The sequence below is a fragment of the Antechinus flavipes genome, chromosome 2 (genome assembly GCF_016432865.1).
Source record: "Antechinus flavipes isolate AdamAnt ecotype Samford, QLD, Australia chromosome 2, AdamAnt_v2, whole genome shotgun sequence".
Lineage (NCBI taxonomy): Eukaryota > Metazoa > Chordata > Mammalia > Dasyuromorphia > Dasyuridae > Antechinus > Antechinus flavipes.
In genome coordinates this window covers 684,533,080-684,560,546 of record NC_067399.1, presented here as the reverse complement: position 1 = coordinate 684,560,546, position 27,467 = coordinate 684,533,080, and the positions used below count along the sequence as shown (strand labels likewise).

At 58.7% G+C, this 27,467-nt stretch overlaps 1 protein-coding gene across 1 annotated transcript in view; it reads right to left on the bottom strand.

Annotated features, from left to right (window-relative positions):
* The window catches only part of ADGRA1 (adhesion G protein-coupled receptor A1), a 207,620-nt gene that overhangs the window by 83,936 nt on the left and 96,217 nt on the right, over positions 1–27,467 (bottom strand). Inside the window, exons 8-12 of the mRNA XM_051982798.1 lie at positions 21,177–21,341; positions 18,506–18,704; positions 18,149–18,298; positions 15,300–15,461; positions 11,717–11,896 (exon numbers count right to left, since the gene is read on the bottom strand). Coding sequence (XP_051838758.1) covers positions 11,717–11,896; positions 15,300–15,461; positions 18,149–18,298; positions 18,506–18,704; positions 21,177–21,341 — 856 coding nt within the window. The remainder of the gene's footprint in view (positions 1–11,716; positions 11,897–15,299; positions 15,462–18,148; positions 18,299–18,505; positions 18,705–21,176; positions 21,342–27,467) is intronic.

Genomic DNA, 27,467 nt, shown 5'->3' with positions numbered 1-27,467 from the left:
TTCCCACCCCTCCTGCTTCCCTCTCCTGCTTCCCACCCCTCCTACTTCCCTCTCCTGCTTCCCACCCCTCCTGCTTCCTTCTCCTGCTTCCCACACCTCCTGCTTCCCACCCCTCCTGCTTCCCTCTCCTTCTGTTTCCCATTCCTGCCCACTAGCGGCCTTTCTCCTGGGGCTGTTAGACTTGATTGCTCGGCTTTATGAAGGAGGGCTCTGGCCTATTTGTGCCGTCTGCCCTCCCAGGCTCCTCCTGTTCTCACACTCCTGGTCTCGGGTCCCATGATGCCCTTGGGGTCCTGGAACTGTCCCTGAAGTCCCTTGCACTGTCGGTCACCAGCCCCGGCTGGAGCGCTTCCATTAACACCGCCCAAGGCACTTTGTAGAGATGCTCAGGGCAGAGGTACAAAAGTCTCCCCAGTTCTGAGGGACTCGTCCACCGGGCACCTGTGGGAGGAGGGGCCTTGTCTCAGAGGCTGATGGGCGAGTTACACCCAGAAGACAATCCCAGGGTCACAGCTGCTGGTCCTGAAAGTTCTCCTGCTGTGGGGGCTCACGCCCCTCCCCCGGAGTCTTCTCCAGCTCATCTCTGAAGGCCTCTCCTGGTCCAGGCCCTGGGGAGACGGCCTCCTCTGCACCTTCAGCGGTTTCCTTGCCCGCGTTCATCCCCAGGAGTTCTTCCTTCCCTGTTTTTCTGGCTCGCTGCTGGATTCCCCCCCAGGTCCCGGCCTGGTTGGAGTCCGGCTGCCCCATCCCATGTCTCTTCTCGACATTATTCCTGAGAAGAGCTGCCTGGCCCGTGCCCAGAGGCTCTGCAGCTACTCTCCCCATCACAGCCGGCCCGGCCAAGCTCGGGGACCGTGCAGGAGCAGCCTCTGAGAGCAGCTGGGCCGGGGTCCTGGAGCCCACGCTGCCCTCTGTGAGGGGACCTGCTAGGGAGGGGGGTGGCATCTTGGCAGGCTGCACGCAGCTGGCCCAGGGGTCCCAGAGCCCCCACTGCCCCCCGCCAGGGGACCTGCTAGGGAGGGGAAGCAGCGGCTCAGCCCGGGGCTTAGGCCCCATGGTGCCCACAGGCCATTTTCTTCTATACCTTCCTAACTGCTCTCCTGGTCCTGCCCAGGAATCCCCCGGAAATCCACTGTCCCGAGGAAGGCGAGTGCCCGCCCCAGTCCCTTTTCTCCTGCATTTTCAGAGTGACAATGACAAGAAGAGTCACACAGGCCACTTTATTAATTACTGCCAGCCGTAATAATAGGATTCTGGCGCGCTGACACCTTCCCTAGTCAAGGAACGCTATAATTATAGGAAGGAAAGAACACAACTTTCTCACGCTGAAAGCTTGAAGGGAAAAAGTGAAAGCTGCCTCAGACCTCAGCCTGCCTTGGGAGGACCAGGGTGCCGGCCCCTAGCCTCACAGGGTCCGGACGGGGTACAGCCCCCCCGCCTCTCGGGGTCCAGACCAGGTGCAGCCCCCGGCCTCACAGGGTCCGGACCGGGTACAGCTCCCCTGCCTCTCGGGATCTGGATCGGGTGCAGCCCCCCCGCCTCTCGGGGTCCAGACTGGGTGCAGCCCCCCCGCCTCTCGGGGTCCAGACCAGGTGAAGCCCCTGGCCTCACAGGGTCCGGACTGTGTGTAGCCCCCCCGCCTCTCGGGATCTGGACCGGGTACAGCTCCCCGGCCTCACAGGGTCCAGTTCTCTAAGGGAAGACCCTGGGGGAAAGACCCCTTAAGCACAGGAAGGGGATGGCTTGGAGTCCTGGAGCTGTTCTGGGCAAGGAAAGGGAGCTGGGCGTGGCCCTGGCGACGAGCTGGGGGAGTTGGAGCAGGCTCCCTAAGCAAAGAAGGGCCCCCAAGGTCCCCCACGGTAAGGTCCTGGGATCTCAGTTGAGAGAAGCCTCAGAGCTGAGGACTCCACCTTAGCCAGACAAGGGTCCCCCCGCCCCAGGGTGGTTCTCCCCTGCCCCCAAGGGGTTCATGGAGCCAAAGGCTGGGTCTGGATTCCCTTCCTTGAAAGCCCAGCAGATGGCCCCACCCCCAGGACTCACTGACCTCGATGTCCCCCATGGAGGCCCCGGGGCTGCTGCCCCTTCATTCCCCTGCTGGGAGCCGAGTCACACAGGCCCCCCCTTCCTGTCTGGTCCCGCTTTCTGTGGCCTGATCCCTGCCCCCCATAACTTCCAGCTGTCTGAGTGCCCCAACGTCTGTCCTGAGGCGACTCCTCTTCTCTGGACAGTCTCTTTCCCCAGGGTCACCGCTGCCCCTCAGTCCAGCCCAGCCCCTCCTAAAGCCCAGCCCTCCTTTCCCCTGCCCCCTTCCAGCAGACGGCACCATCATCCTTCCGGTCAGGGGAGGCTCCAGCCTCCACCCCAGCCTCCGCCCCAGCCTCACCTGATTCCTCCTTTCAAACCTATTCACCCGAGGTATAAGGAGCCAGACCTGGTCACTTCTCCTTCCAGGACATCACTTCCATCTTGGCGGTCAATAAGCACTTATTAAGAGCCTGCTGTGTACAAGGCACTGTGCTGAGCCCCAGGGACTCAGCCCAGAAAAGGTCGCTGCCCTCAAAACCCTTGCAATGTGCTGGGGGAACAGAGCACCCGAAAGGAAGTTGGAAAGGGAGGGCTCTCGGCTAAAGGCCACGACCAAGTCCTGTTCCCTGAATGGGAAAAGATGAGGCGGCTGAGCCCTTCTTAAAGGGAGCACTCAGGAGGAGTTCTCTGCAACCAGAGGGAGGGGCCCAGGGCAGGGGTCCGCTTTCTTCCCTCTCTTGGATCACAGGAACCCTCCTTTCCATTCCAGTGGCCTCCTCTCAGCCTCTCTCTCTCTCCCCCTGCCTCCCAGCTCCTGGCAAAGTATCCTGTAAACAGCTGCCAGAGCCCTAGTACAGACCCAGCTGTGGTGCAGGAAACATCAGTGGCTCCCCATTGCCTCGAGGGTAAGATCCAACATCTTCAGCCTGCCTTTTTGAGCCCTTTATGATCCTTCGGCACTCTCCTCCATTCTCCTTCCCTCTCTTCACCTCCTCCACTCTTTGGAGCACTCCTTGTCTCCTCCATCCCCCCCCCTTTCCTCCTCCTCCTGTCCTCCTTTGTCTTTCTTCATCTCCATCTCCACCTCTCTGCTTCCCTTGCTCTCTTTCTCTGGATGTCCTTCTGTCTCTGTCTCTCTCTCCCTCTGTTCTGTCTCTGTCTCCATCTCTGTGTCTCTGTCTCTCTCTGTCTCCATGCCTCTGTGTGACTGTCTCCCTCTGTCTCTGTGTCTCTATCTCCTTTCAGCTGCCGGGGGCATTTTCTGGAGGGGAGACTTGGTTTCCGGCCAGAGTCTGCATTGCAATGGAGCTGTAACTCACTACTGATCTCTGCTGAGTCAGCGGGTCAGCGTGGGGGCGGGGCTGGCTGCTGCCAGCCAGTTATAACTCTGACTTCCTGGGAGAACCCCTCAGAGGCTCCTCTCCCTAGGTTTTCCCCCTCCCTCTCTAACCACTTCTCTGTCTCTCTGGCTGGAGCATCCTCCGGCCCAGACTCTCTGATCATGGAGTCCCTCACACTCGGTTTCTTTTTAATCCACTCTGCTGTTTGCTTCCCAGTCACACCCACAGTTATTATGACCAGCTCTGTATTTCCCTGCATCCTATTTTCTCCCCATAGGTATGTTTGTTCTCTTTGTAGAGTTTTTTTTTACCCCCCCCACTATTTTATCTCCTAGCACCTCCTTCTCCTTCTCTTTCCTTCTCCTTCTCTCCTGCCCTTCCCTTTTCCCTCCTCTTTCTCCTCGTACTTCTTTATAGAGTTAGATAAATTTCTATACCCAACTGAACGATTAAGTTATTCTCTCTTTGAGCCAAAATTGAGAACAAGCTTTAGACAATGCTCATCCCCCTCCCTCCTTTCCCTTGATTGTAACGTCTTTTGTGCCTCTTCATGTGACCTAATTGCCCCATTACATTTCCCCATTCTTTTTCCAGAACAGACTTTTTTCTACCCTTAATATTTTTTCTTTGACATCATCACATCAGAATCTATTCACAACCATACCCTCAGTTCATGTATCTGCCCAGTGACAGAGACCGTTCTCAAGAGTTACAGATATCATTTTCCTATCTAGGGATGTAAACAGTTTGGCCTTTAAATAATACATATTTCCTCCTGTTTACCTTTCTATACTTCTCTCAAATCCTGTGTTTGTAGATTAAATTTTCTGTTTAGTTCTGGGTTTTTTTCCAATAGAAATGATTGAAAGTCCATGACTTCTTTGTAGCTCCATCATATCCCCTGAAAGATGATGCTCCATCCTGCTGGGTAGTTAATTGTGGGTTGTAACCCTAGGTCCTTTGCCTTCTGGAATATGGACTCCCAAGCCATTCAATCCTTTATTGTAGAAACTGCCAGGTCCTGGGTAATCCCTATTGTTGCTCTTTGATATTTGAATTGTTTTTAACTGGAAGCTTGCGAATTTTTTTCTTGAGATTTAGTTTTGGAGTTTTGCAACCATGTTCCTTCGGGTTTTCCTTGTGGGATCTCTTTCCAAAAGTGATCGATGGATTCTTTTAATGAGTATTTCCCCTTCTGTTTCTAGAATATTGGGGTAGTTTTCCTTAATGATCTCTTGAAGAATGCTATCCAGGATCCTTTTTTTGGTCATGGTAAGCCAATAACCTTTAAATTGTCTCTTCTGGATCTATTTTCCAGGTCGGCCATTTTTTCCAATGAGGTATTGGAAAATTTCCTCATTCTTTTTAGTTTGTTTGACTGATTTTTGCTGTCTCACAAAGTCATTAGCTTCCATTTGCCCTGTTCTAATGTGTGATTTTCTTCAGTTAGCTTTTGTATCTCTTTTTCTATTTGGTTAATTTTACTTCTGGAGGTGTTATTTTCTTTAGTGGACTTTTTTACATTTGGACAACTGTTATTTTCTTCAGTCATTTTTCCCCTTCTTTTTTCCAAGCTGTTGAATTTTTTATGCATTTTTCACCTCTCAATATTATTTGCTTTTTAAAGTCTTTTATGAGCACTTCCAAGAAGCCTCTTTGGACTTTGAGACCAATTCAGATTTCTCGTTGAGATTTCCTCTGTGGACATTTTGTCCTTGTGTGAGTTTGTGTTTTGGTCTGCCCCGTCACTGTAGCAGCTTTCTATGATCAAGGTTCTTTTCTGTTTCTTGCTCATTTTCTTTCCTTTTCTTTTGGGATTTTCTCTCTTTTTTTTTTACTTTTATGGTTGGGCTCTGCTTTTGGGGTAAAGGGGATGCTGTCCCAAGCTTCCTGTGCACCTCTGAGCCTCAGCTTTGAGCACAGGGGCCCCTCGTGTTTGCAGGGAGTAGCTTTTCCTGCTCTTTTCAGTAGACAGCTTGGTTTCCCAGAATTTGCCTTCTGAGCTGGGATTAGAGGCTGCCCCACTGATCTGCTCCTCTTCTGCATCAGTTCTGAGAATCTTAGTTGCTTATTTGCTGTGATTAACACCCTCTCACCAGCTTTCAGTCTGTCTGAGCTGGGTTGACACTGACTTTTCTTGAAAATTTTCCAATATATCTTGAGCTGGAGAGCGGTTTCATTCCATCATACTCTGTTCAGAGGCTTGGTTTCATGTGGTTTTTGAGGGAAACTAGGAGAGCTCGAGCAGCTTCCTGACTTTATTCTGCCATCTTGGCTCTACCTCCAGAAGTCATTTCTCAGACTCTGTCCTGGATCCTCTCTTCTTCCCCCTCTATACACTTCCCTTGGTACTCTCATCAGCATCCCTGAATTTAATGACCATCTCTAAGTTAATGATTCTCAAATGTACTTTTCCTGTCCTATTATATGGTCTGCTGAGGGCAGAACACACGTGTCCTTCACTAGAACCCCTCTGCCTCTTTGTGTATGTAGATATTGGACCAGCTTAGGAGCCATGCGGCATGTCAGTCAGCCAGTCAGTCACAGTCATTTATTAACTACCCACTCTGTGCCAGACACTGCGCTAAGTACTTGCAGCCACCCTAGCTCCTTCCTCCTTAGATCATTTTCCCATCAATTGTTGGTAATCCTAGTGTTTTCTTTCTGAATGCTCATGTAAAGTTCCACCCTGACTTTCAATGAGCCCTGTTTTGTTGGTTTCAGTCTCTTGTTTCCCAAATGCTGGAAACTTCACTCTGGCTTTGATTTCATTAATTATTCATTCCAACACTGAGAAACCTGTGACTTTTATCATCTTGTTTTTTATGCATGTCATTGATTGAAATGGGATTTCCCTTAGGGTAGAAGTTGGAACCTTGGGGCGCTCAATTGAAGCTGTCCCTTCAGATAGCACCATTGTTTATATATCCTAGGTTTAAAATCTTGGAGTATCTTTGATTCACCTCCTTCCCCAGTTACTCCCTCAACTCTCATATCTAAGAAGTTACCAAGTTTTGTTGAGTCTATTCTTTGAGCTTTTTTCAAACCTGTCACCCTCTCTCTGTGATGGATGCCACTATCACCTTCCTAGTGTCTCTATTTCTGTCTCTCTCTCTTTCTCTGTCTCTGTCTCTCTGTCTGTGTCTGTTTCTCTGTCTCTCTGTGTCTGTCTGTCCATGTCTGTGTCTCTTTGTCTATTTCCCTCCCTCTCTCTCCTTCCCTCCCGCCTTCTGCCTCCTTCCCTCTCCCTTTCTCCCCTTTTCTAGTCCCCCTCTCGGCTCACAGATGAGAAAATGGATGCTCAGATAAGTCATATGACCTGCCAGTAGTAATAGAGCTAGAAGACAGTGCTTCTGCTTCCTGCTAGTGTTTCCCCAAGTCTATTGGACAGGTGAGAAACTGTCTTTTTTTGATAAATGACATACAGATCACATGGGCTTCGTCCTCTGGTTCTGCCCAGACTGCTGACATCCAAGGGGAGTCTCCAATGCCAGTTTTCCTGTTTTTGACTAAGGCACACTGGATCCCTTTGTTAAATCCACTTTGAATTTGACAAATCTCTCAGGCCCTTACAATAATTAAAGCTCTTGTTTGTCTCTTTCCCAGTGTCTTTATCCCATTGATTTCTTCATCCTGAGGCCCTTTATGGGCAGGTCCTGACCAGGACACTTAGTGGGCTTGAGGAGGGGTACCTCCTTTCTGAGCAACGCACTTTGGAGCGTTATCTCCGCCAGACCTAGGGTTGCGTTCCCACTCCCTGGGCACCCTCTGAGAATGGATGCTGTGAAATTCTATTAGTAAGCACTTGCATCAGGGTTATGCTCATTACTGTGCCAAGAGCTTTTTATCATCTGATTGATTAAGCATATATGCTGTTATTAAACAGAGCACTGCCCGAGAGGGAGTGCCTGGCATCCCTGGCTCCAGAGGCATAAGTCCATCCCACAACAAGCTCTGGTGGTTTTCCAGCATCTGGTCTGCGCAAAGGGCAGGAGAACATTGAAGACATTTCACTTGAATCATTTCCCAGGTCCCTGAATTCACAGATGAGCAGTATTTGGCCCAGGTGCCCAGTCACCAGCTGTCACAGGTCTGGCCACCCTCAATTTCTGCTCTTTTTGGACCCTCAGAGGGACCCAGTCAATCTTATCTGTGGAGGCACAGAGGGCAGGTCTGTTTGCACATACACACCAAAAGACAAAACCACAGAGAGCATTCCTCGGCAATCAGAAAAGGAAGAAAAGTCATCCAGTCCAGGGACCATGGACAGTGCCGTACTGTGCCCCAAGCACTATGGACAGCGCTCCAAATGCCATGTCCCAAGGACCATGGACAGCGCCCCCAAGTACTGTGCCCCAAGGATCATGGACAGTGCTCCAAGTACAGTGCCCCAAGCACTATGGACAGCGCCCCAAGGACCATGGACAGCGCTCCAAATACCGTGTCCCAAGGACCAAGGATCATGGACAATGCCCCAAAGGATCATGGATAGCTCCCCAAGGACCATGGACAGCGCCCGGATCAAGACCAGGTGGTCAGAAGAACCTGAGGCTAGGCCAGATTTCCAGACAGGTGGGGCCAAAAACAAGAGAGATCTTCTCATTATTCTGTCTCCTTATAACTTGTCCCCAGTCCCATCTTCCCCCAGGCAGCTGACCCAATGACCTCGCACAATCCTCAAAACCCTTAGTGGCCGGCAGCAACCCTGAGCAAGTTCTCAGGGCACCAAAGCTGACAGAGTCTATTCAGCTGAGAGGAAACCAAGCCTGGAGCGACTACCCCGCTCTCTGCCAAGCCCCAGGTGGGCGGTGTGCTGCCCCGGGCTCCTCCCTCTCCCTGACCCCAACTAGCCAATTAGGGCAGCTCCCTCCCTTGACAAAACCAGCTTCTAAGAGGCTCAGGAGGAGTGAAAAGCTGCCCACCCAGGCCACAGGAATGGGGAGAGCTGGGGACACCGCTCCTCGGACACATTGCGGTGGATGGGCAAGTCCAGGGAGGCTTGCGGAAAAATCAACCTCTGCTACCAAGAGGGGCAAGGGATACTTCCCAGGACTGGCCTTCAGGGCCTCCTTCTGGGGCTAATGGACTCTGGCTCAGTCTGAGCAGCAGGGAGAACTTTTGTCTCCACGGGACTGAGACTTAATGCAGCTGGCCGAATCAGGGAGTCCTGTTAGTTCTGAGATCGTCCCAGGTCTGCGTCAAAGTGCCAGGATGGAGACCAGCCCCTCCCCCTCAGGGCCTCATTTTCAGGTGAACTGTTACAAGAGCCAGGTCCTGGGTGGAGAGGCTCCTGCTAGTGGAAGCGTGGCCCAGCCATGGATCGAGGAGCTGTGTCCTGAGCCCCTGCTGCCCTGCTCCTCCGTGGGGACCCCCCGGGGAAACTGAGGGCTCCCAAGCCAAGACCAGATCCAGACCTGGGTGCGGAAACCGAATGAGAGAAAGAGCAGCCAGGGCTCCACGTGCGCTACACCATGGGGGTGGTGGTGCTGGGGTCTTAGGATCTCCATTTTGCAGACAAGGAAGTTGAGAGGGGAGAGCCTTGCTCCAGTTACTTGGAGCGGGGACCTGACCCCTCAGTCACCTCAGCTTGTCAGGTCCATGGTGACAGGGGCAGGATGGCTCCAGTACCTGTCACTCCAGGAAGGGTCCGGCCACCGACGCCACGTGCACTGAGACGGGGGTCTGATGCCGGTGAGCCCAGTGGAGGATGGGCAGGAGTCTGAGAGGCTGGTTTAGGAAATGATGGAGGCCAAAGCATCCACACCATTAATGGTAATTATAACAACAACTTGCATTTATGCAGCACCTACTATATGCTTTACACAGACTCTACATGAAATTGTCTCACGCGGTCCCCACAATAACCCTGGGAAACTGGTGCTATTCTTGTTTCCATTTTACAGATGAAGAAACTAAGGCACTAGTGCCTCAGCTCACTCAGCTACTAAGAGAATGAGGCAAGATTTGGACTAGGTCTTCCTGAGATCTTCATTATTGATGGAGAAAGTCAAAGGTCTCTAGACACAGTGAGCCCTGAACGACAGCACAACAATTTCAAATGTTTTTTGGTCTGGCCTTGTGACGGGAACCTGTAACGTGAAAAATGTCCGTAACGTACAGTCTTCAAATGTTCCCCGGACACACAAAGGTGACGCAGATCATCCGGGTCAGGGGAGAGATGGAACTCAGCCTGGGCCTCCAGCTGCCCGGCTGCCCTCTGCCCACCCAGGCACGCTGGGAAGGAGCAAACTGGCGGACTGCCGCTGTGGGAAGGGGCCGATTTGTGGCTATGTGCCGGCAGACTGGCAACTAATTGGAGCCGAGGGAAAAATTAACATCACATTAGAAGAAAAGAAAGGAACTTGTACCTTGCTTAAAGGTACTTCAAGACCTTGCACTTGGATGGCTCCAAGACCTTGCACTTGTATGGCTCCAAGACCTTGCACTTGATCGGCTCTATTACCTTGTACTTGTATAGCTCCAAGACCTTGCTCTTGTATGGCTCTGACACCTTGCACTTGTACCATTCCAATACCTTGCACTTGGATGGCTCCAAGACCTTGCACTTGATTGGCTCTAATACCTTGTACTAGTATGACTCTAATACCTTGCACTTGTACGGCTCCGACACCTCACACTTGTATGACTCCAAGACCTCGCACTTGTACAGTTCTGACACCTTACACGTGTACAGCTCCAAGACCTTGCACTTGGATGGCTCCGACACCTTCCACTCGCCCACTTGGAACGAGCTTCCAGCAGCCACCGAAGGGAGAAGGGAAGGCTAGAGAGGGCAACCTCTGGTTCTCACTGTAACAGTTGGACTCGTGAGAAGAGGCCTCAGATGGAACCCGCTCAGGCAGCCGGCACTTACTCAGCTGCCAAGTGGATGCCCCGTAGGCAGGGGCCCATGCCAAGAACCGACCTCCCTGGGATCTCATTTAAATGAGGCCATCCGAAGCTAACAAGCTCCGGGGCAGCCAGCACCAGCAGGACCGTTAAACCGTGTCTGCAGAGGAATGGCGGGCGCCTAGCTAAGCCTCAGGGGCTTCAGTTAATGAAGCTGTTGGAACCCACAGATCCAAGGGGCTCAGATCAGGGATGATGGAGCCACCAGTGGGATCCTCGAGACCACCGGGATCCCGAAGCACAATATGGGGACGTGGTCCAGATCTCAAAGGCCCCAGACCCAGCAGAGCCCTCGGGTCATCTCCTTCAGCTGCCCCTTAACTTCTCCCACCCCAGGGCATACCATTATGTAAATTCTGGCAGAGTGCCTGACGCTTTCCTCCCCCAGCATGGTCCCTTTCGGTTAGGCTCCCAACTCATTTAGTGACACTCGCTGTGCCGGGCACCGGCTGCCAGAGGAGCCGAGACCTTCCCGGACTCCCTTGAAGCCCCCAGCATCTGCCTGACTGGGCATTCCCAGCCATCCTGCCTCGGCACTTCCCTTTTCCTGGATATCTACGAGCCAATCAGAGAGCGTCCCTTAAAGGCGCTGCCCCCACACCCTGAACCAGGAGAGCAGGAGCCCAAATGCCCCGGCGCTCCCTGATCCGGCCCCCAGCCCTTGGAGGGGAGCCAGGCAGCGTGAGGGCCAAAGCCGCTCTCCCGACAGGAACATCTTCAAGCCTCACTGAGTTTCTCTTTGCAACGAGCTCCACAAAAGGCAAAATGAGCTTCCCCACTTATTTTCAGGCCAGAACTTGAAACAAGGTGATAAGTCACTGGAATTGATAGAGACAATGCTTGGTTCACACCTTTGGGAGAGAGGATGCATAAGGAGGCGCTCCCACAAGCCCACTCTCTGGGAGTCAGAGTCATTCACCTTCCCCCTTCGCGCTGCCTGGAGATTCAGAGAGAGCTGGAGGCTGAAGCTGGCAGAGGCAAAGGACTGGCAGGAACCAAGGTGGCCTCTGAGAAAGCTGCCTGGGCTACTTTGGAAGAGACCGTAAAGGACCTGGCTGCGTTTGGGGGGATTATTATACAGAACGGAAGCAAAGGCTGCCTCCAGGAGCCCCCCAGGAAACCTGCTCCCAGAGAACATTCTACTTTAGAGACGAGAACACTACAGCGCTTGAGAGGGAGAGACGCAGGCCCAAGCCCTTCCGATCGGCCTCCTTGCCTGGGTCTCTCTAGAACCTCCCAGGTCTCAGAACACCTGGAGCTCCGAGCCAGACGAAGGCCCCGCCCATGACACGTCCCCCACAGTGCAGTCATGGACGCCCCAGCATGTCCCCTCCCCGGGCTCCCCTGGACACCGGCCACGCTCCTCGTCGCCTCGACTTGCAGAATTTCTGATGTTTGGTGGGAAACGCCGGGCCCGGGGTGAGCATTTTGGCCCCACCTACCTGGGCAGGCCACTCCGGCCCTCGGTCCCACGCTGCTCCGGAACCGTCGCACTTAAGGCTCAGGGCCTCTTCGGGGTGGGGGTCCCCCTCCCCGGGCGCCTTCTGGAGGACCACACAGCTCATCCCTCTGAAGCTTGAGGGCTGGAGGACCCAGGCCTCGAGGGCTATGTTAGGAGAGACCTGCAAAAAGGGAGGGAGAAGGGGGCCTGAGTCTCCCCATACACGGTGCACGGCTCCAGGAAATGCAGTTAGCAGCAGAGTGGGTCTGTGGGACAAGGAGCGCCACTGCCACTGCTCAGCGCTAAAAGCCGGGGCTGGGGGGAGCCAGTCTGCGGGCCCAGAGACTCTTCCCGTGCCATGGAAGGCTGCAGCCCCCGGCCCCTGGGGAGACCACAGCACCGGGTCCCACCCCCAGGCCTTCGGTGGCCTCTGGTCCCTCTTGAGCTGCCTCTTGTTTGGGGCCCCTGTGCTGGCTGCCAGCCCCCCGGCCCTGCCTCTGTCCCCCACCAGTGGCCCTTCGGGGCTGCGGCAGGTGCGGGTCCAGAAATATGTGCCCGGTCCCCCCTCCTCCCTCCCCATAGAGCCTCTCGGTCGCCAGCCTCCTGGAAAGCTGCGCTGGTTCGGGGCGTGTCTCCTCCCTCCCCGACTTTAAAGGAAATCATGTTTCCAACGAGCCAATTTACTGCTGCTAATTACCGTCTGGCTCCCATCCAGAGGGAGCAGATGAGGCTGCGGTCCTGGGAGGGACTGGGAGGCGGGCCCCAGCTCGGGGTACTCACCAGCCAGACATGGCCGGGTCCCCGCTTCCCCTGCGGTGAGCCCTGGGGGACCCCCCGCAGCACCATAGCCCCCACGGCGCGCGGCCGGCCCCCACAGCAAGCACGGCCCACACGGCGCGGCCCCCACAGCGCGGCCCCCACGGCAAGCACGGCCCCCACAGCAAGCACGGCCCCCACAGCACGGCCCCCATGGCGCGGCCCCCACGGCGCGGCCCCCACAGCAAGCACGGCCCCCACAGCACGGCCCCCATGGCGCGGCCCCCACGGCGCGGTCCCCACAGCAAGCACGGCCCCCACAGCACGGCCCCCACGGCGCGGCCCCCACAGCACGGCCCCCATGGCGCGGCCCCCACGGCGCGGCCCCCACAGCAAGCACGGCCCCCACAGCACGGCCCCCATGGCGCGGCCCCCACGGCGCGGCCCCCACAGCAAGCACGGCCCCCACAGCAAGCACGGCCCCCACGGCGCGGCCCCCACGGCGCGACCCCCACGGCGTGGCCCCCACAGCACGGCCCCCACAGCAAGCACGGCCCCCACGGCGCGACCCCCACGGCACGGCCCCCACAGCAAGCACGACCCCCACAGCGCGGCCCCCCCTTCAGAAAGGCCGGGGACTCCTAATATGCCCGTCTCTCCTCAGGCTCCATGGCCCCGACTCCGTCTGCTTCACTGGCCCCTGGGCACCCACAAGCCCTCCAGGTGCCTGCTTCCAAACTCCCCGGGTAATACCCCCCCACACTGTCTAATGCATCTCCCCAAGGTGTGGGGCTGACGGCGCCCCCCTGTCACTCGGAGGTCTCTGCTTGGCGGGTAAAGCCACGGCGGACTCCCCCCCCCCCCCAGGCTTCTGCCCGTACTCGGAGGCTGGTGCCGGGGGCTCCTGGCTCCCCCGTTCCCTTACTTGGGGGCCCTCCCGGCTGTCCCCTTGTCAGCTCCCTCCTCTGCACCTCCTGCTCCCTCTCTCAGGCTCCTCGTGCTGGCCCCTTCGGCCCCGGAGCTGGCCATGTTTAGCCTGATAAATCTCTTCAGTTGCTTTGCTTGTCGCCGGCCCTGAGGGGCTCCTCGAGCGCAAGGTCAGACTTTCAGCCCTCGGGCACACAGTAGGTGCTTCATACGCTTGGCCCACAGTAGGGCTGTTGCAGGTCTGGGTGGCCGCCCCTGGCACCGTCGGAGCAGGACTCCGGGCCAGGCTTGGTGCTAACATCCCAGCGGATCCTCAACCTGACGTGGGAGATGCTCATAAACCCATTTCAGCACTGAGGAAACTGAGGCAAACCTAAGGGCGGTGATTCACGGTCCGGCCCTCCCTGGGACCAGCGCCCCCTGCTGGAAGGCAGAGCCCCCGGCAGGGCCTCGAGTGCCTGGGACCTGCTCTCCCCGCTCCCCCCCCCCCAGGCTTCCGGCGCTGCCCGCCCCTCCCCCAGCACCCACTGCTCTGGTGTGAGCCCCGGCCTCACGGTCCGGCCGCCCTTCCCCGCTCACAGGGCGGACACCAGGCCCTCCTGGCGTGGCCGAGACCCTCTGCGGCTCCAGGGCCGGACGCCCAGAGGAAGGCGCGCTTCCCAATGCAGGCAGAGAACATCACTGACGGAGATGGCTGCGAGTCCCTGAGTCCCTGGGGGTGGCCTGGGAAACCCTGTGCCCTTGGGAGCGCCAGGTCTCCCCCCTCTGGGAAGGAAGCGCCCCCTTCCCGTTGCAGCCAAGTCCCCGGAGAGCTCCCGCTGCCTCCTTAGCGAGTGACTGGCTTTTACCTCTGGATTTTCTCGCCCTCCTTCCCGGCCTCCCGGAGGCCGGCTCCCTCCCTCCCTCCCTCTCTGGACCCTTCCTGCCCGGCGCTGGGCGAGCGAGCCCCCAAGATCCCTCTGAAAGCCCCTCTCAGCCCCGGCCTCCCTCCCCTGCACACCAGGCTCCCCGAGACGCTGTCTAGCAGCTGCTCCCAATTACCCTCCCACGCTCTCCCTTGAAAGCCGCTTTCGGCTTCCCTGCCAGACTGAAATGACTCCCGGGAAGCTCCGACATCTCGGGCTGTTAAGTGGAGTGCGCCGCCCCACCCCCGGTCCTGCTGGCTCTGGTGCCATGGCCACCCTCGCCTTCCGTGGCAAGGCCCCCCCTCGCTCCCCTCCCCGTGGCAAGGCCCCCCTCGCTCCCCTTGGCAAGGACCCCCTCGCTCCCCTCCCCGTGGCAAGGCCCCCCTCGCTCCCCTTGGCAAGGACCCCCTCACTCCCCTCTCTGTGGCAGGGGAGCCCCGGTGTTAGAGCCTGGGCAGGAGGAAGGAGCCCAAACCCAGGCTGGCCGCTTCCCTGGGCAAACCCCCCACACAGGCGTCCTCCCTTCCAGCCTGGAGTCAGCCTCCGGCTCATGGTCCTCCCAGTCCCCAACACAGACGTTTTCCCCTGGGGTTGCCAAGGGATGAGGTGAAGAGGGAGGACGGTTGTCTCTGGAGCATCTGACAAAGAAATGGGACCTGGTGTCCAGGGGAGTCAGTCCGGGGACAAGCAGGGCCCTGACCGGGCCAGCCCCAGATCCAGGGGTTCCAGGCCATCCTGGACAGACGCAGCTGGGCGCGGGTGCCCACAACACATGGGCACACACGGGCACACACACGGGCACACACGTATGACACTCTCAGGCCCGTTCTCTCCCAGCACATGCACTTCAGAGACACCTGGGGCTTCATGGGGAGCCCTCGCCGCCCCCAGGGGAGTGCCCAGGACCCCGCCGGAGCTGGGCTGCCTGGCACTGGGGCGGGCGGTGCCCTTCACCACGGCTGTCCCCTTCCCGCCATGGCAGCCCGCAGGAGGTACCTTGGACACGGTGGGCACGCTGGTGCTGGGCGCCCGCTCGGCCACGCGCTCAAGGCAGCGGAGGGCTCTCGTGCAGGCTCCGTCTTCTCTCTGCGCTGCCCACAGCGCGTGGTCGCCCACCAGCATCAGGTTGCTCGCGATCTGGACCAGGGCGTCTCCGAGCTATGGGAAAGAAGTAGCCGAGGGCGTGTTAGTGCCCACGTGGAGCCCGTGGCTGCCACCCCACCCCACCCCCACTCAGCACCTCCGAGGAAGAGAACTGGCCCAGGAGTGGAGGGGCTCCCGGGGCCAGTCTAACACAGGAGGGCTCCCCGGGCCAGCCTCCAGGGCTCCCATTTGCCTCCTCCCGTCACCAATCTTCCCTCCCAAACCCCGTGTGCCCGGGCCGCCTCCGTGCCCCTGTTCCATCCCCGTGGCCCCTTTCTAAGCGCCCCCCCGCCCCACTCTCCCCCTCGTGCTGGATTCCAGCATCCGGGCCTGTCACAAGCTCCGTCTCCTGCCCCGCCGCAGCCCGCTCACACGGAGTGGGGAACGGACGCTCACTGAAGCTTCCGGGTGCCAGGGCCCGTTGTCGGAGGTTTCCCGTACCCGAGGCGTGCCCCCCACCCGCGGACCGGGAGAGCCGCTGGCTTGTGACCCTGTGGGTCCTCGAGTCCAGACAGAAGTCCGGGAGACTCTGAGGGCTTCGCCCTGGGCGCAGGGGGCCCGCTTGGGATGGGACGGCCCCAGCCCCTGGCCCAGCTGCTCATCTCCGCATCGAGGGGCTGAGGGGCTTCTCAGGGGCGTTTTCTTCTCGTCCCCGATGGAGATCCCTGTGAGGGGGCACAAAGTGCCCACTACGGGCAGTGTGTCTCTAACAAAGAGGCTATTTGGGGGGGCCTTGTCCTAGGGGCGCCCATGTCCAATGGCGTCTGATGGCATCCGATGGCATCCGATGGGCAGGGATCGCTTCTGATCCTGGTTTTATGTTGCTATCGGTCTCACCCGGGAGGGTTGGCTGCCTGGCTGGGAGTGGGGCAGACACTGCTGGGGTCTCTCCAAAACCTTGGGGCCCAGAATCCTCAGGCCCCAAGGACCCTGGCAGGGACAGGGCCCCCCAGGCTGTGCCGGGCTCCCATGTTGGGTTCCATGCTGGGCTCCGTGCCAGACTCTGTACCAGGCTCCCATGCCAGGGTCCGCGCTGGGTTCCATGCTGTGCTCTCACTCTGGGTTCCCATGCTGGGCTCCATGCCAGACTCTGTACCAGGCTCCCATGCCAGGGTCCGCGCTGGGTTCCATGCTGTGCTCTCACTCTGGGTTCCCATGCTGGGCTCCATGCCGGGCTCCATGCCGGGCTCCGTACCAGGCTCCCATGCCAGGGTCCACACTGGGTTCCATGCTGGGCTCTCACTCTGGGCTCCATGCCGGGCTCCGTACCAGGCTCCCACACTGGGCTCCCACGCCGGGCTCCGGGCTGGGGAACGCTTTTATCAATGAGTTGGCAAAGTCACAGGAAGAAAGGAACAAACTGAGCCAGTGCCGGGCCGCACCGAGCCCGGGCAAAGACGATTTCCTCTGGGTCGGAGCGCCCGCCAGCAGGTGGCAAGGCCGGGGACTCCGGGACTCACACAGACACTGACGGAGCACGGGCGCAATGGGAAGAAATGCCGAGGACCGGCCTCCCAGCTGGGGGGGGGGGCGAGGCTGGTCTGGGGAGACCCCGGGCTTTGGGGACCAACTGAGACAAAGGGAGGCGGCCAGGGCCAGGATTCCAAGTCACGGCCGCGACTGGAAGGGAATGGACCCCCCCGACCCAGGAAAGAGAAGGTCTGGGGGGCACACACTTATTATGCGCCTGCCGTGTGACAGGTGCGGCGCTGAGGAGTTTACGGCTCTCATCCCACGGGTCCTCACTGCAACACTGAGAGAAGCGGGTTAGAGGCAGGGGGCGTTCTCACTACGCAAAGGACCGTCCGGGTCGGGGAGGAGTGAGCCCCGGTGGGGGAGGAGTGCGCCCCGGTGGGGGAGGAGTGAGCCCCGTGGGGGAGGATTGAGCCTCGGTGGGGGAGGAGTGAGCCCCGGTGGGGGAGGAGTGAGCCCCGGTGGGGGAGGAGTGCGCCCCGGTGGGGGAGGAGTGAGCCCCGGTGGGGGAGGAGTGAGCCCCGGTGGGGGAGGAGTGAGCCCCGGTGGGGGAGGAGTGAGTTCCGGTGGGGGAGGAGTGAGCCCCGGTGGGGGAGGAGTGAGCCTCGGTGGGGGAGGAGTGAGCCCCGGTGGGGGAGGAGTAAGCCCCGGTGGGGGAGGAGTGAGCCCCGGTGGGGGAGGAGTGAGCCTCGGTGGGGGAGGAGTGAGTTCCGGTGGGCTCACTGGGGCAGAGTCTGGAGCATGGGGGGTGAAGCAGGACCTTCACAGGGAGGATGCCCCACGCTGGGAGCTGTCCCAGAGCCGGGGGGCTCCCTGTCCCAGAAGGGGCTCCCGCAGAGGACCATGTCCTGCAAGCTCTGCCGGGGTGAGAGTCTGGGCTTGGAAGCCTCGGGAGGGGGGGTGCTCCCCTCTATCAGCAGCGCCGCGGGGGCTGCCCCCCTCCGAGACCCCTCTGGAGGCACCGTGGGTTGGCCCAGAATTCCCAGAACCAATCTGACTCCCCTGCAGACCCGGCTGAGTCCTGAATAAGCACCTGGGGAATGTCTGGGGGAGGGCCCAGGCATCCCACACTCCCCCGGGTGAGGGGGCGGGCCCGGCGCTGGTGCTCTGGGAGGCAGCGGGGGCGAGGTTTGCCCTCCCCTGTACAGACAGAGGGACCGGCCATAGACACATGGACAGCCCCGCCCCCTCCGCCCCAGGACGCTTTGCCGCACAAACGCCGCACTCACTTCCCGGCTCTCTTCCACGAAGGCCAGCAGCTTCTCCATCATCTGGGCCAGGCGGACGACCTCCGTCTTCCCGGCGAAGGGAGACGCGCCCCTCGTGTAGAGCGCCAGCCGCCCCGAGAACTCGCCCGCATTGGTGACGTTGACGTGCATCTGAAAGGACACAGACCGATGTCACCCGCCACGCAGCGTTCGCTGGGGGCCGGACCGCGTATGGGGGGCAAGGGGCTCAAGGGTCGTCCTCCCCCCGCAGCCGGGGCCGCCAAAGCCTCGGGCTCCTGGGACAAGACCGGCCTCCCCCGGGTCAGAAACTCCGGTCCTGCGGGGGCCCCCACCCCGGGACGGGGGCCGCTCACCTACCGCAGCAAAGGCCGAGAGCACCTGGATGACCTCTTGGGAAGAAGGGCACTCGGACAGGTCGGCCTCGTCCCAGCGGCCGGTCAGGCCGCACCTGCGCCGAGCCCTGGGCTCCCCGGGACTGCTGCGAAGGGACACCACGCTCAGGGGGAAGGGGAGGCACAGGTGGGAGGCTGTCACCCCCGCCAAGGTTCTGGGCCACCTGGAAACAGCAGGAACACGGAGACTTCAGTCTTCTCTGCGGGGCCTGGGGGAGACCCTCGGGGCCTCTGGGGGAGACACTCGGGGCCTCTGGGGGGGGACACTCGGGGCCTCTGGGGGGAGACACTCGGGGCCTCTGGGGGAGACACTCGGGGCCTCTGGGGGAGACACTCGGGGCCTCTGGGGGAGACATTGGGGGCCTCTGGGGGGAGACACTCGGGGCTCCTGGGGGAGACACTCGGGGCTCTGGGGGGAGACACTCGGGGCTCCTGGGGGAGACACTGGGGCCTCTGGGGGGAGACACTGGGGCCTCTGGGGGGGGACACTCGGGGCCTCTGGGAGAGACATTGGGGGCCTCTGGGGGGAGACACTGGGGCCTCTGGGGGGGGACACTCGGGGCCTCTGGGGGAGACATTGGGGGCCTCTGGGGGGGGACACTCGGGGCCTCTGGGGGAGACACTCGGGGCCTCTGGGGGAGACACTCGGGGCCTCTGGGGGGAGACACTCGGGGTTCCTGGGGGAGACACTCGGGGCCTCTGGGGAGCCTGAGAGCCATGGCCCGGAGACACTGCAGGTGGCCCTTCCAGGCCCCGGCCCCAGCCCCACTAGGAAATGTAGCCCGGCTCAGGAGGAGCTTAGGGCTGCTTCACAGACTCAGGGGCCCCTCCATTAAGAGCAGGGAGGGGCCTGGGAAACCGCGGGTCCAGTCCCCTGGTCCGGGTCACACGTATCTGAGGACCACCAGCATCTGCTGGTCACTAGTCCAAGGCCCCCAAATACCCACTTGTGTCTTACTGACTCGGTGGTAAAGAAGGGGCTGCCCCCCCCCCCCAGCATCAGCCCTGAGGGGGTTTTATCTGGGGCGGGGTTTGTGCGGGGGAGTATGAGTGAGGGTGAGTGGGTGAGTGTCTCTGTGTATGAGTGTGTATTAGAAGGTAAAAAAGAGACAGAGGCAGGTGGGAGTGGGAGGCGATGGGGCCCCCTCTCCTTGAAGGACGGTCCCAGAGAAGAAGCACAGGCCGGTGGCCCCGACATTCTCAGGGGGGATTCAGGGACATGGGTCATGAACCCCAAATTCCTCTGTCAAGGAGGGGTTCCTTTTCTCTTTTTTTCCCTTTCTAAACGTGTTTTTAAGGAGGAATTGGGACTTCTTTGCCTGCACGGGGCCTTTCCCGGCAGAGGAGTCATCGCCAGCCGTGGGGGGGCCTTATGGCCGACCCAAGAGGGAGAGCCCCAGAGCAGGAGCTGGCTCCGCACCCTCAAAAGCCTGTGGGAGAAGCAGATCGCCCAGGCCGGGACTGGAACCGGGACAAGGCCGCGGGACATTTTCTGAGACAGTGGAGGGAAGGCCGGCGGGCTCATGACCGTCCCTGGCTCGGTGGGCGCGGGGGTGGGGACCGTTCCCAGCTACATCTGGGGGGGCCTGGTCGTGAATCCCACCGAAGCTTTATTACAGATGCGAGTTGGGGGGAGGTCCCCTCGGGAGTCCGCCTGCAGCAGGACCCCTGGGGGCGGGGAGCGGGCTCTAGGCCGCAGGCTCCACACAGAGAATAAGCCAAGCTCTGGGGCGGGAGGTCGCTTCCTTGCATCCTCCTCTTCAAACCGCGAGCGCGGCGTCTGTGGCGTGGGGGGAGCGCGGGCACGTGGGGGGGGAGGGACACGTGGGGGGAGCGCCGGGCACGTGGGGGGGGAGGGACACGTGGGGGGAGCGCCGGGCACGTGGGGGGGAGGGACACGTGGGGGGAGCGTGGGCACGTGGGGGGGAGGGACACATGGGGGGGAGGGACACGTGGGGGGAGGGACACGTGGGGGGAGCGCCGGGCACGTGGGGGGAGCGCCGGGCACGTGGGGGGAGGGGCACGTGGGGGGGAGGGACACGTGGGGGGAGGGACACGTGGGGGGAGCGCCGGGCACGTGGGGGGGAGGGGCACGTGGGGGGGAGGGACACGTGGGGGGAGCGCCGGGCACGTGGGGGGAGGGACACGTGGGGGGAGGGACACGTGGGGGGAGCGCCGGGCACGTGGCGGGGGGGGGGACACGTGGGGGGGAGGGGCACGTGGGGGGAGCGCCGGGCACGTGGGGAGGGGGGAGGGCTCTCTGGCTTTCTCAGGGATGCTCCATGAGGAAGCGCCATCTTGGGGACCGAGGAAGGATTATAGAATTTGGAATCAAAACTTGAAAAGAAAAGAATTGGGGAGGGAAGAGTTCCGTGACCATGGCCAAGTCCTGTGCTGCCCATCCCCCTCAGGGACACTCCGAAGGTCTTTTGTGCACTAAAAAGTGCTTCCAGAGGGCGGCGCCGTCAGCCAGTCAGCGCTTGCTCAGCAGCTGCGGCGCGCCCCCTGCCCCGCCCCCGCTCCTGGCGGGCACCACAGCTCGCCCCCCGCTCCTGGCGGGCATCGGTCACCGCCCCCGCCCGGCGTCCCCCCCACAACCAGCAGCACCAGCCCCACGGTTTAGGAGCCCGGCCCACCTGAAGTCGCCCTTCCTTGTCCAGAGCCTCTCCGGGGGGCAGGAGGGCGCCGCGGTCTCCAACACCGTGATCTCAACCCCTTTGGTTCGGCTGCCGTAGGCGTTGCTGACCCGGCACTCCCAGGATCCCGCCGCGTCCGCACCGATGCTGGTCAGGGTGAGTTCCCTGAAAGGAATAAATGACCAGGACGTCAGTGAGACCCGGGGCCAAGCCCACACCAGGGGGCGGCCAGGGCCTGGTGGCAGGGTCAGGCCCCGGGGACACGGGGCGTCTTCCGTGGGAAGGAGGCCGAGCCCCTCGCCCGGATGAGCCGGTAGCCTGGGGGACGGCCCCGCGTAGCCTGTACGACATCCCCAGGAGCCTGGGGGCCGGCCCGGGACCAGTGACCTTGGCCACATGCTCATCATGCCCAGGATGGCACTTCCAAAGCACAGGCCGTGGGTACCCTGGGGAGGGGCGGCCATGATCCCTGTGCCCGTCATCGCTGCTGGGGACCTAGGTGCACTCTCACTGTGGGGTGCAGGGCGACCTCCTTATTCCCCACCTGGCAAGAGGTTCCCACCAGCCCCAGCAGCCGGTTAAGGCTGGTTCCCACCAGCCCCAGCAGCCGGTTAAGGCCGGTTCCCAACAGCCCAAGCGCCAGTTAAGGCCCGTTCCCACCAGCCCCAGCAGCCGGTTAAGGCCGGTTCCCACCAGCCCCAGCAGCCGGTCAAGGCCGGTTCCCAACAGCCCAAGTGCCAGTTAAGGCGGGTTCCCACCAGCCCCAGCAGCCGGTTAAGGCCGGTTCCCACCAGCCCCAGCAGCCGGTTAAGGCGGGTTCCCACCAGCCCCAGCAGCCGGTTAAGGCCGGTTCCCACCAGCCCCAGCACCGGTTAAGACACTCGTTTTGGCCCAAGCACCTCTCGGGGCCAGGCAGCGCGCTTCAAGGCGAGAACATTTCACAAATGAAGTAATGGCGTCCGCCTCAGGAAACTCACAGCCTCTTAAAGCTGGGCCGGAACCAGGAGAGCCTCCCATAGTCTTCAGACCGTGAAGACCCGAGATGGCCAAGAACCCCCCGCACATCCTCAGCATGCAGAGCAAATGGATGGCTCAAACCCAACAGAAAACGGGGAGAACCAGCTCAGAAGTTTGGGCTCCTTTAGGACCGGGGGATGCTTCCTGGCCAGGAGATGGGCGGCCTTCTCTGGGGAGTGGGCCCAGAATGCCTCAAGATGCAGCCACTTACACTTAGCTTCTCCGACAGCCTTCATTATTTCAAAGACAAGGAAAACGAGGACATGAAGGGGGCTTCTCGTCTCTGCCGTCAGAGCTTCTTTCTTTGTCTCTCCGGGCCCAGCACGGGGCCTGGCACACCGTAAATGCTCACTGACCAACTGGCCAACTTGTCTGAACAGGACGGACAGGACACGGCTTTGACCATCTCCCAGGCTGCCCAGGCTGCAGAGTGGCGGCGAGGATCCTGGTCCCAGGCAGCGAGTCCCTCAGCCAGGAGGGCTCAGGCTCCTCCCGGGCACTCAAGCTCCTCCCGGGCACTCAGGCCTCCTCCCGGGCACTCAGGCTCCTCCCTCTGGCAGCTGTGCCTGAAATGGGCCAGTCAGAGGCGCCCTATTAAGGCTCCCAGGGTTGTGGTGAGCTCAGCCCGGCGATGATCACAAATGCCTCAGAAGGGATGGCCAGAGTCCGGTGCCAGGAACAGGGCATAAGTGATGACTCTGAGAAGGGGGCACCAAGAGCATGACCTTTAAGTGTGTGTGTGTGTGTGTGTGTGTGTGTGTGTGTGTGTGTGTGACTGCACAAAACCCCCAGGCTGCGACAGACAGTTTCTTGAAATTTTCCAGATAATAGGATTTAGGTTATAAAGCCAGTGAATGTAGTGCCGTGTGCCAGGCCCGTGTCACCTCCAGGCCCTGCTCTGCCTGTGCTCTCGCCAAACCAACTTGGGGAAAATCCTGGCCGCGAATGCCCGGAGAATCTGGCGAGATGCACGGTCCGGCTGCCAACGTCCCGTTTCATTTTGGAGGCTTTGTTCTAGTTGCGCGGAACTTTACAAAATTCAGCGGCTCCGGTGGAAAGGCTGGGCTTTAGCAGTCCGGAGAGAGCGAGACCCCAAGCCTCCCTCCGGCCCTCTGGCTACAGGCGAGCCGGCACACCCTCGGAAGCCACCGTTTCTGTGTCTGCTCAACGGGGCCAGAACATCTGTTACCCTCAGGACCCAATGGCGGAAGAGAAGAGCAGAATCATCACAGAAATGTCAGCCGAGGCCATCACCGATTCCAGGAGCAGACACACCCCCGTTTGTCTGAACAAAGGTGAGGCAAAGAATGAGAGATTTTGTGTGTTTATATGTGTGTGTGTGTGTGTGTGAGTGTGTGTGTGCAAGTGTGTGTGTGAGTGTATGTGTGTGTGTGTGTGTATGTGTGTAAGTGTGTGTGTGAGTGTGTGTGCAAGTGTGTGAGTGTATGTGTGTGTGTGTGTGTGAGTGTGTGTGTGTGTGTGTGAGTGTGTGTGAGAGTGTGTATGTGTGTGAGTGTGTGTATGTGTATGAATGTGTGTGTAAGTGTGTGTGTGAGAGTGTGTATGTGTGTGAGTGTGTGTGAGAGTGTGTATGTGTGTGAGTGTGTGTGAATGTGTGTGAGTGTGTGTGAGTGTGTATGTGTGTGTGAGTGTGTGTGTGTGAGTGTGTGTGTGAGTGTGTGTGTGTAAGTGTGTGTGTGAGTGTGTGTGTGTGTGTGAACACAGCTCTTTGCTATTGTTAAAGCTTCTTACCAGAGACCCCAACACAAGGAAAGCTATCCAGATTCAGGGGCAGAGCCCCGCGTGGTGGGATCATGACTTAATTGGGAAATAGAGACCCCACAGGCACAGAAGTGGGCCTCCAAGTAGCACTGTAAGTTAGGAGAGTGTGGGTGTGAAGACCTCCAGGAACCGGGGAATATCATGGGGGGGTGTTCCATGGGGGCAGAAACAGCAGCAGCCTTGTCCCTGAGGGTGGCGGGGATGAGGAAGGAGGGACTGGGGGAGCTGGTTCAGGGCGGCCTAGAACATCAGTCGGGGAGGATGGAACGATTACCTGCGGTGGCGAGGGCCCAGCTGACGGCGGGTAACAGAGATGCGATGCCCTGCCTTTCCAGACACAAACAGCTTTATATGGGGGGTGTGGATGGGAGGGGGAGCGTGAGGTAACGCAGGCTTGGGGTTCGGCAAGGGGTACCAAAGGTGGCTGGGGGTGAGAGGTTCAAGAGTCCCCGATAGCGCACAGTTCGATTGTTGGACCTCCCAGTGAAGGACACGAAGGCGGATGAGGAGTGACGTATTGGGGGGGGAAGGGAGGGGGCACTGAAGGGGAGAAGAGTAGACGGGTTGCATGGGGTAGAATACATTCAAGTGTAGAAGGGGGTGGTGAGGGAAACCCCAAAGTCAGGACCTTAATATCCCTAGAGCCTCCATCTGGGAGGAAGTTGGGAGGAACTTTGGAGCTGCCCAATCTCACCCTGGGGGAGACCGTGACTCAAGCTTGGGCTCTGCACCTCTCTGAAGATGCCCCTCCCCTTTCTATGACTGTGGTCACAGTGAGGATAGAGGTCGTGGGGATTTGAAGGTTGATGAACTGGCAAGTCAAGGGACTCCAGGGGCTGCCACAGCCATGGAGGGCTCCAAGAACAAGCGCAGAATTGGAGGTGGGGGCAGCTACTGAACAAGGGGGGAAAGCAAGGGGGATTGGTGGAAGGGGCAGGAAGGATTTGAACTGAGGGATAGAGAGGATAGTGAGCATCAGAAGAAGAGGGGCCGACGAGTGATGGCACAAAGGGTGGTCTGGAAGGAGAGAGGAACAAGAAGACTCTTTCCTCCTCCTTGTTAGCTTTGTTTTTTTTTTTTGGGGGGGGGGATTTGTCTGAGAGAAAGAACAACCAGTCCCAGATAAGGTAGTTAGGAAGCAGCATCTTCTAGGAAAAAATAGGTCCCCCCCAGTGCCAGTGACTATTTTCGACAGCGCCATCATTGCCTTTAGCAAGACGACTCGGTATCTTTGAAAATCTCAAAAGGGACCCTTCCCAGTGCAGATCTCAATGCCTCCCTATTCCCATAAATCCTCCAGGGAGGGCCAGAGGCTGTTCTCTGGGTCTAACTCTTCCGTTGCTAAATTACCCTTTCTGGAGAAGATGGCGACACTTTCCAGAACATGGAGAGCGTCCGATCGGTTCTGTGGCGGCCGGTGATAGCTATCCCTCCAAAGTCATCAGCGTTCCCCTTCTCCGGCCATCTCAAACACAGTTATAGAACATAGTACGTGCAGCGTCGCACATTTATTATGTGCAGCTACTATTGTTACTGTTGCCAATGTCATTTGTGGTTTATTCTCACAGAAAACGGCCTGTCTGATAGTGGTTTTAATTGTGACATATGCGTTACAGCGAACGTTAATGAAGATTTAAGGTACTTGCCCCAAAATGATTATTTTAGCAGCTGAAAACATTTTAGACACGAGGACAAATGTTACAGAATCAACACATTAGTCATTTGCTCCGAGCCTTATGCAAAAGGAGTCCCCGGGATTTCACACCTGAGGAGCGGCTGCTCCCACAGATCCCATTGGATAATGTGGCTGAATCTTGAAGAGGCCATAAAACCGTGAATTTATAGTTTAACTGGCATATGAGCAATCTCCAGGAAAAGTGTAATTTTAATTGTAATGTATGGAGAGACTAGGAGTTTAATTATTGTTCTGGAGAATTACCTGTCATATCTGGAGAGGAATTGGAAGAGAGAAAGAGCTTCTCTTTTTTTTCCTTCTAAGAGGACTGAGTCTGACCTTTCTACTGAGAATAAATAAGAGAAAGATTCTTGAAAAGTGACATTAATCGGTATCCGGAGTGAAACCAGTGATGGGGCTGAGAAAAGAATGAAGAAGTCAGCAAGGGAAGGGAAGGCTAGGGAGTCTCGGGCGGTCGGCTTTCTCACCAATATGTCTTTTTTTAGCGTTTGCTCGATTGTAAGTAAATTGTACAACCGGTAACTTGGATGTCAAATTTAAGGAGAGGACATTAAGGATCTGGATATCTAGAAAGATGAACAATTATTTATGGGAAAAGGGATTTCTCCAGTTTATCCCATAATTTGTATCTAATAAAGTGGGCTGGAGGCTCAGGGATAATGATTAATGAATGAATGATTCTCAGATGAAAAGGTAAGTTCTATAAGGCCAAGGCTATGATCCCACTAGAGCTTAAGAGGAAGGAGGGACAGAATCAAGACCGGAGCTTTGCAGAAGATGGAGATGAGCGGGCTCCTCACTTTGGCCCTGACTGCCCCTCCCTCCTGAGACAGGGAAGAGCACTTGGACAGTTCTGTGCTCGGACATGGAGGGAGGAGAAAGGACAGGCCAGTGCTGGGTCTGACCTGGGCCCATGGGCCGCCGAGGGCCCCTCCCTCTCCCTGGCCCACCTGTCTTTGGAAGTCTTCCCCCAGAAGCCGAATATCTTGTCAGGGGGGTTGTGGAGAGAAGGAAACAAGCTTCCATGGAGCACTCAGGCCCTGCACAGCCCCAGACTCAAGGAGCTTGTGTTCCAAGGAGAGAAGACCCAGAGAAAAGGAGGGAAGCAGGAGAGAGAGAGGCAGAAGTTTTCCAAAGTCGGAGGGAGGCCCTGTGGCAAAATGGCGGCTCCTGAAGGACCTCCCCAAAGGCAGAAGGGGCGGATCTTGTGCAAGGATAGCCGGCAGAGGGAGAGCAGCTCCCTCCCCAGGCTCTGCAGGATGCTCCGGGTGGCCCCGGGGCTGAGGAAACCTCCAGGATGAGACAACGGTAGAAGAACGATCTCGAAGTCCAGAAGGGAAATCCTGGGGGACAGAGACCTTCCATGGCCTTGCAGCTCTGAGATTCCAAAGTGACCGGCAGGGTGGGGGCCCTGGGAGAGTCGGGCTGTTGGGCTCTGCCATCCACACTGACCGCCCCTCCTCCAGCTCCTTCCCTCCGGCCAAGGCTGGCTCAGTCCCGAAGGACCCTGGGCAGGGAGTGCAGAAGGGGGTGGCTGACCACACTGCCCAAGGCCCGCCCGGCATCTTGCTTTTCACATTTCTTTTATTCCTGGGACTTTAACAAATTCACAACTGTGAGGCTCTCGCCATTTTTTTCTGCGTGTGAGGCAAGACAAGACGGCAGACAGTGATTTCCTTTTCCAAATTGTAAAGGGCATTTTGTTATTGCAAGTACACACTTTCACACGTCTCGTTGCCAGTGTAGAAATTCACTCCTGGCCCTCTGAGGCCCATTTTCCTGGCTCCCTGATCCGG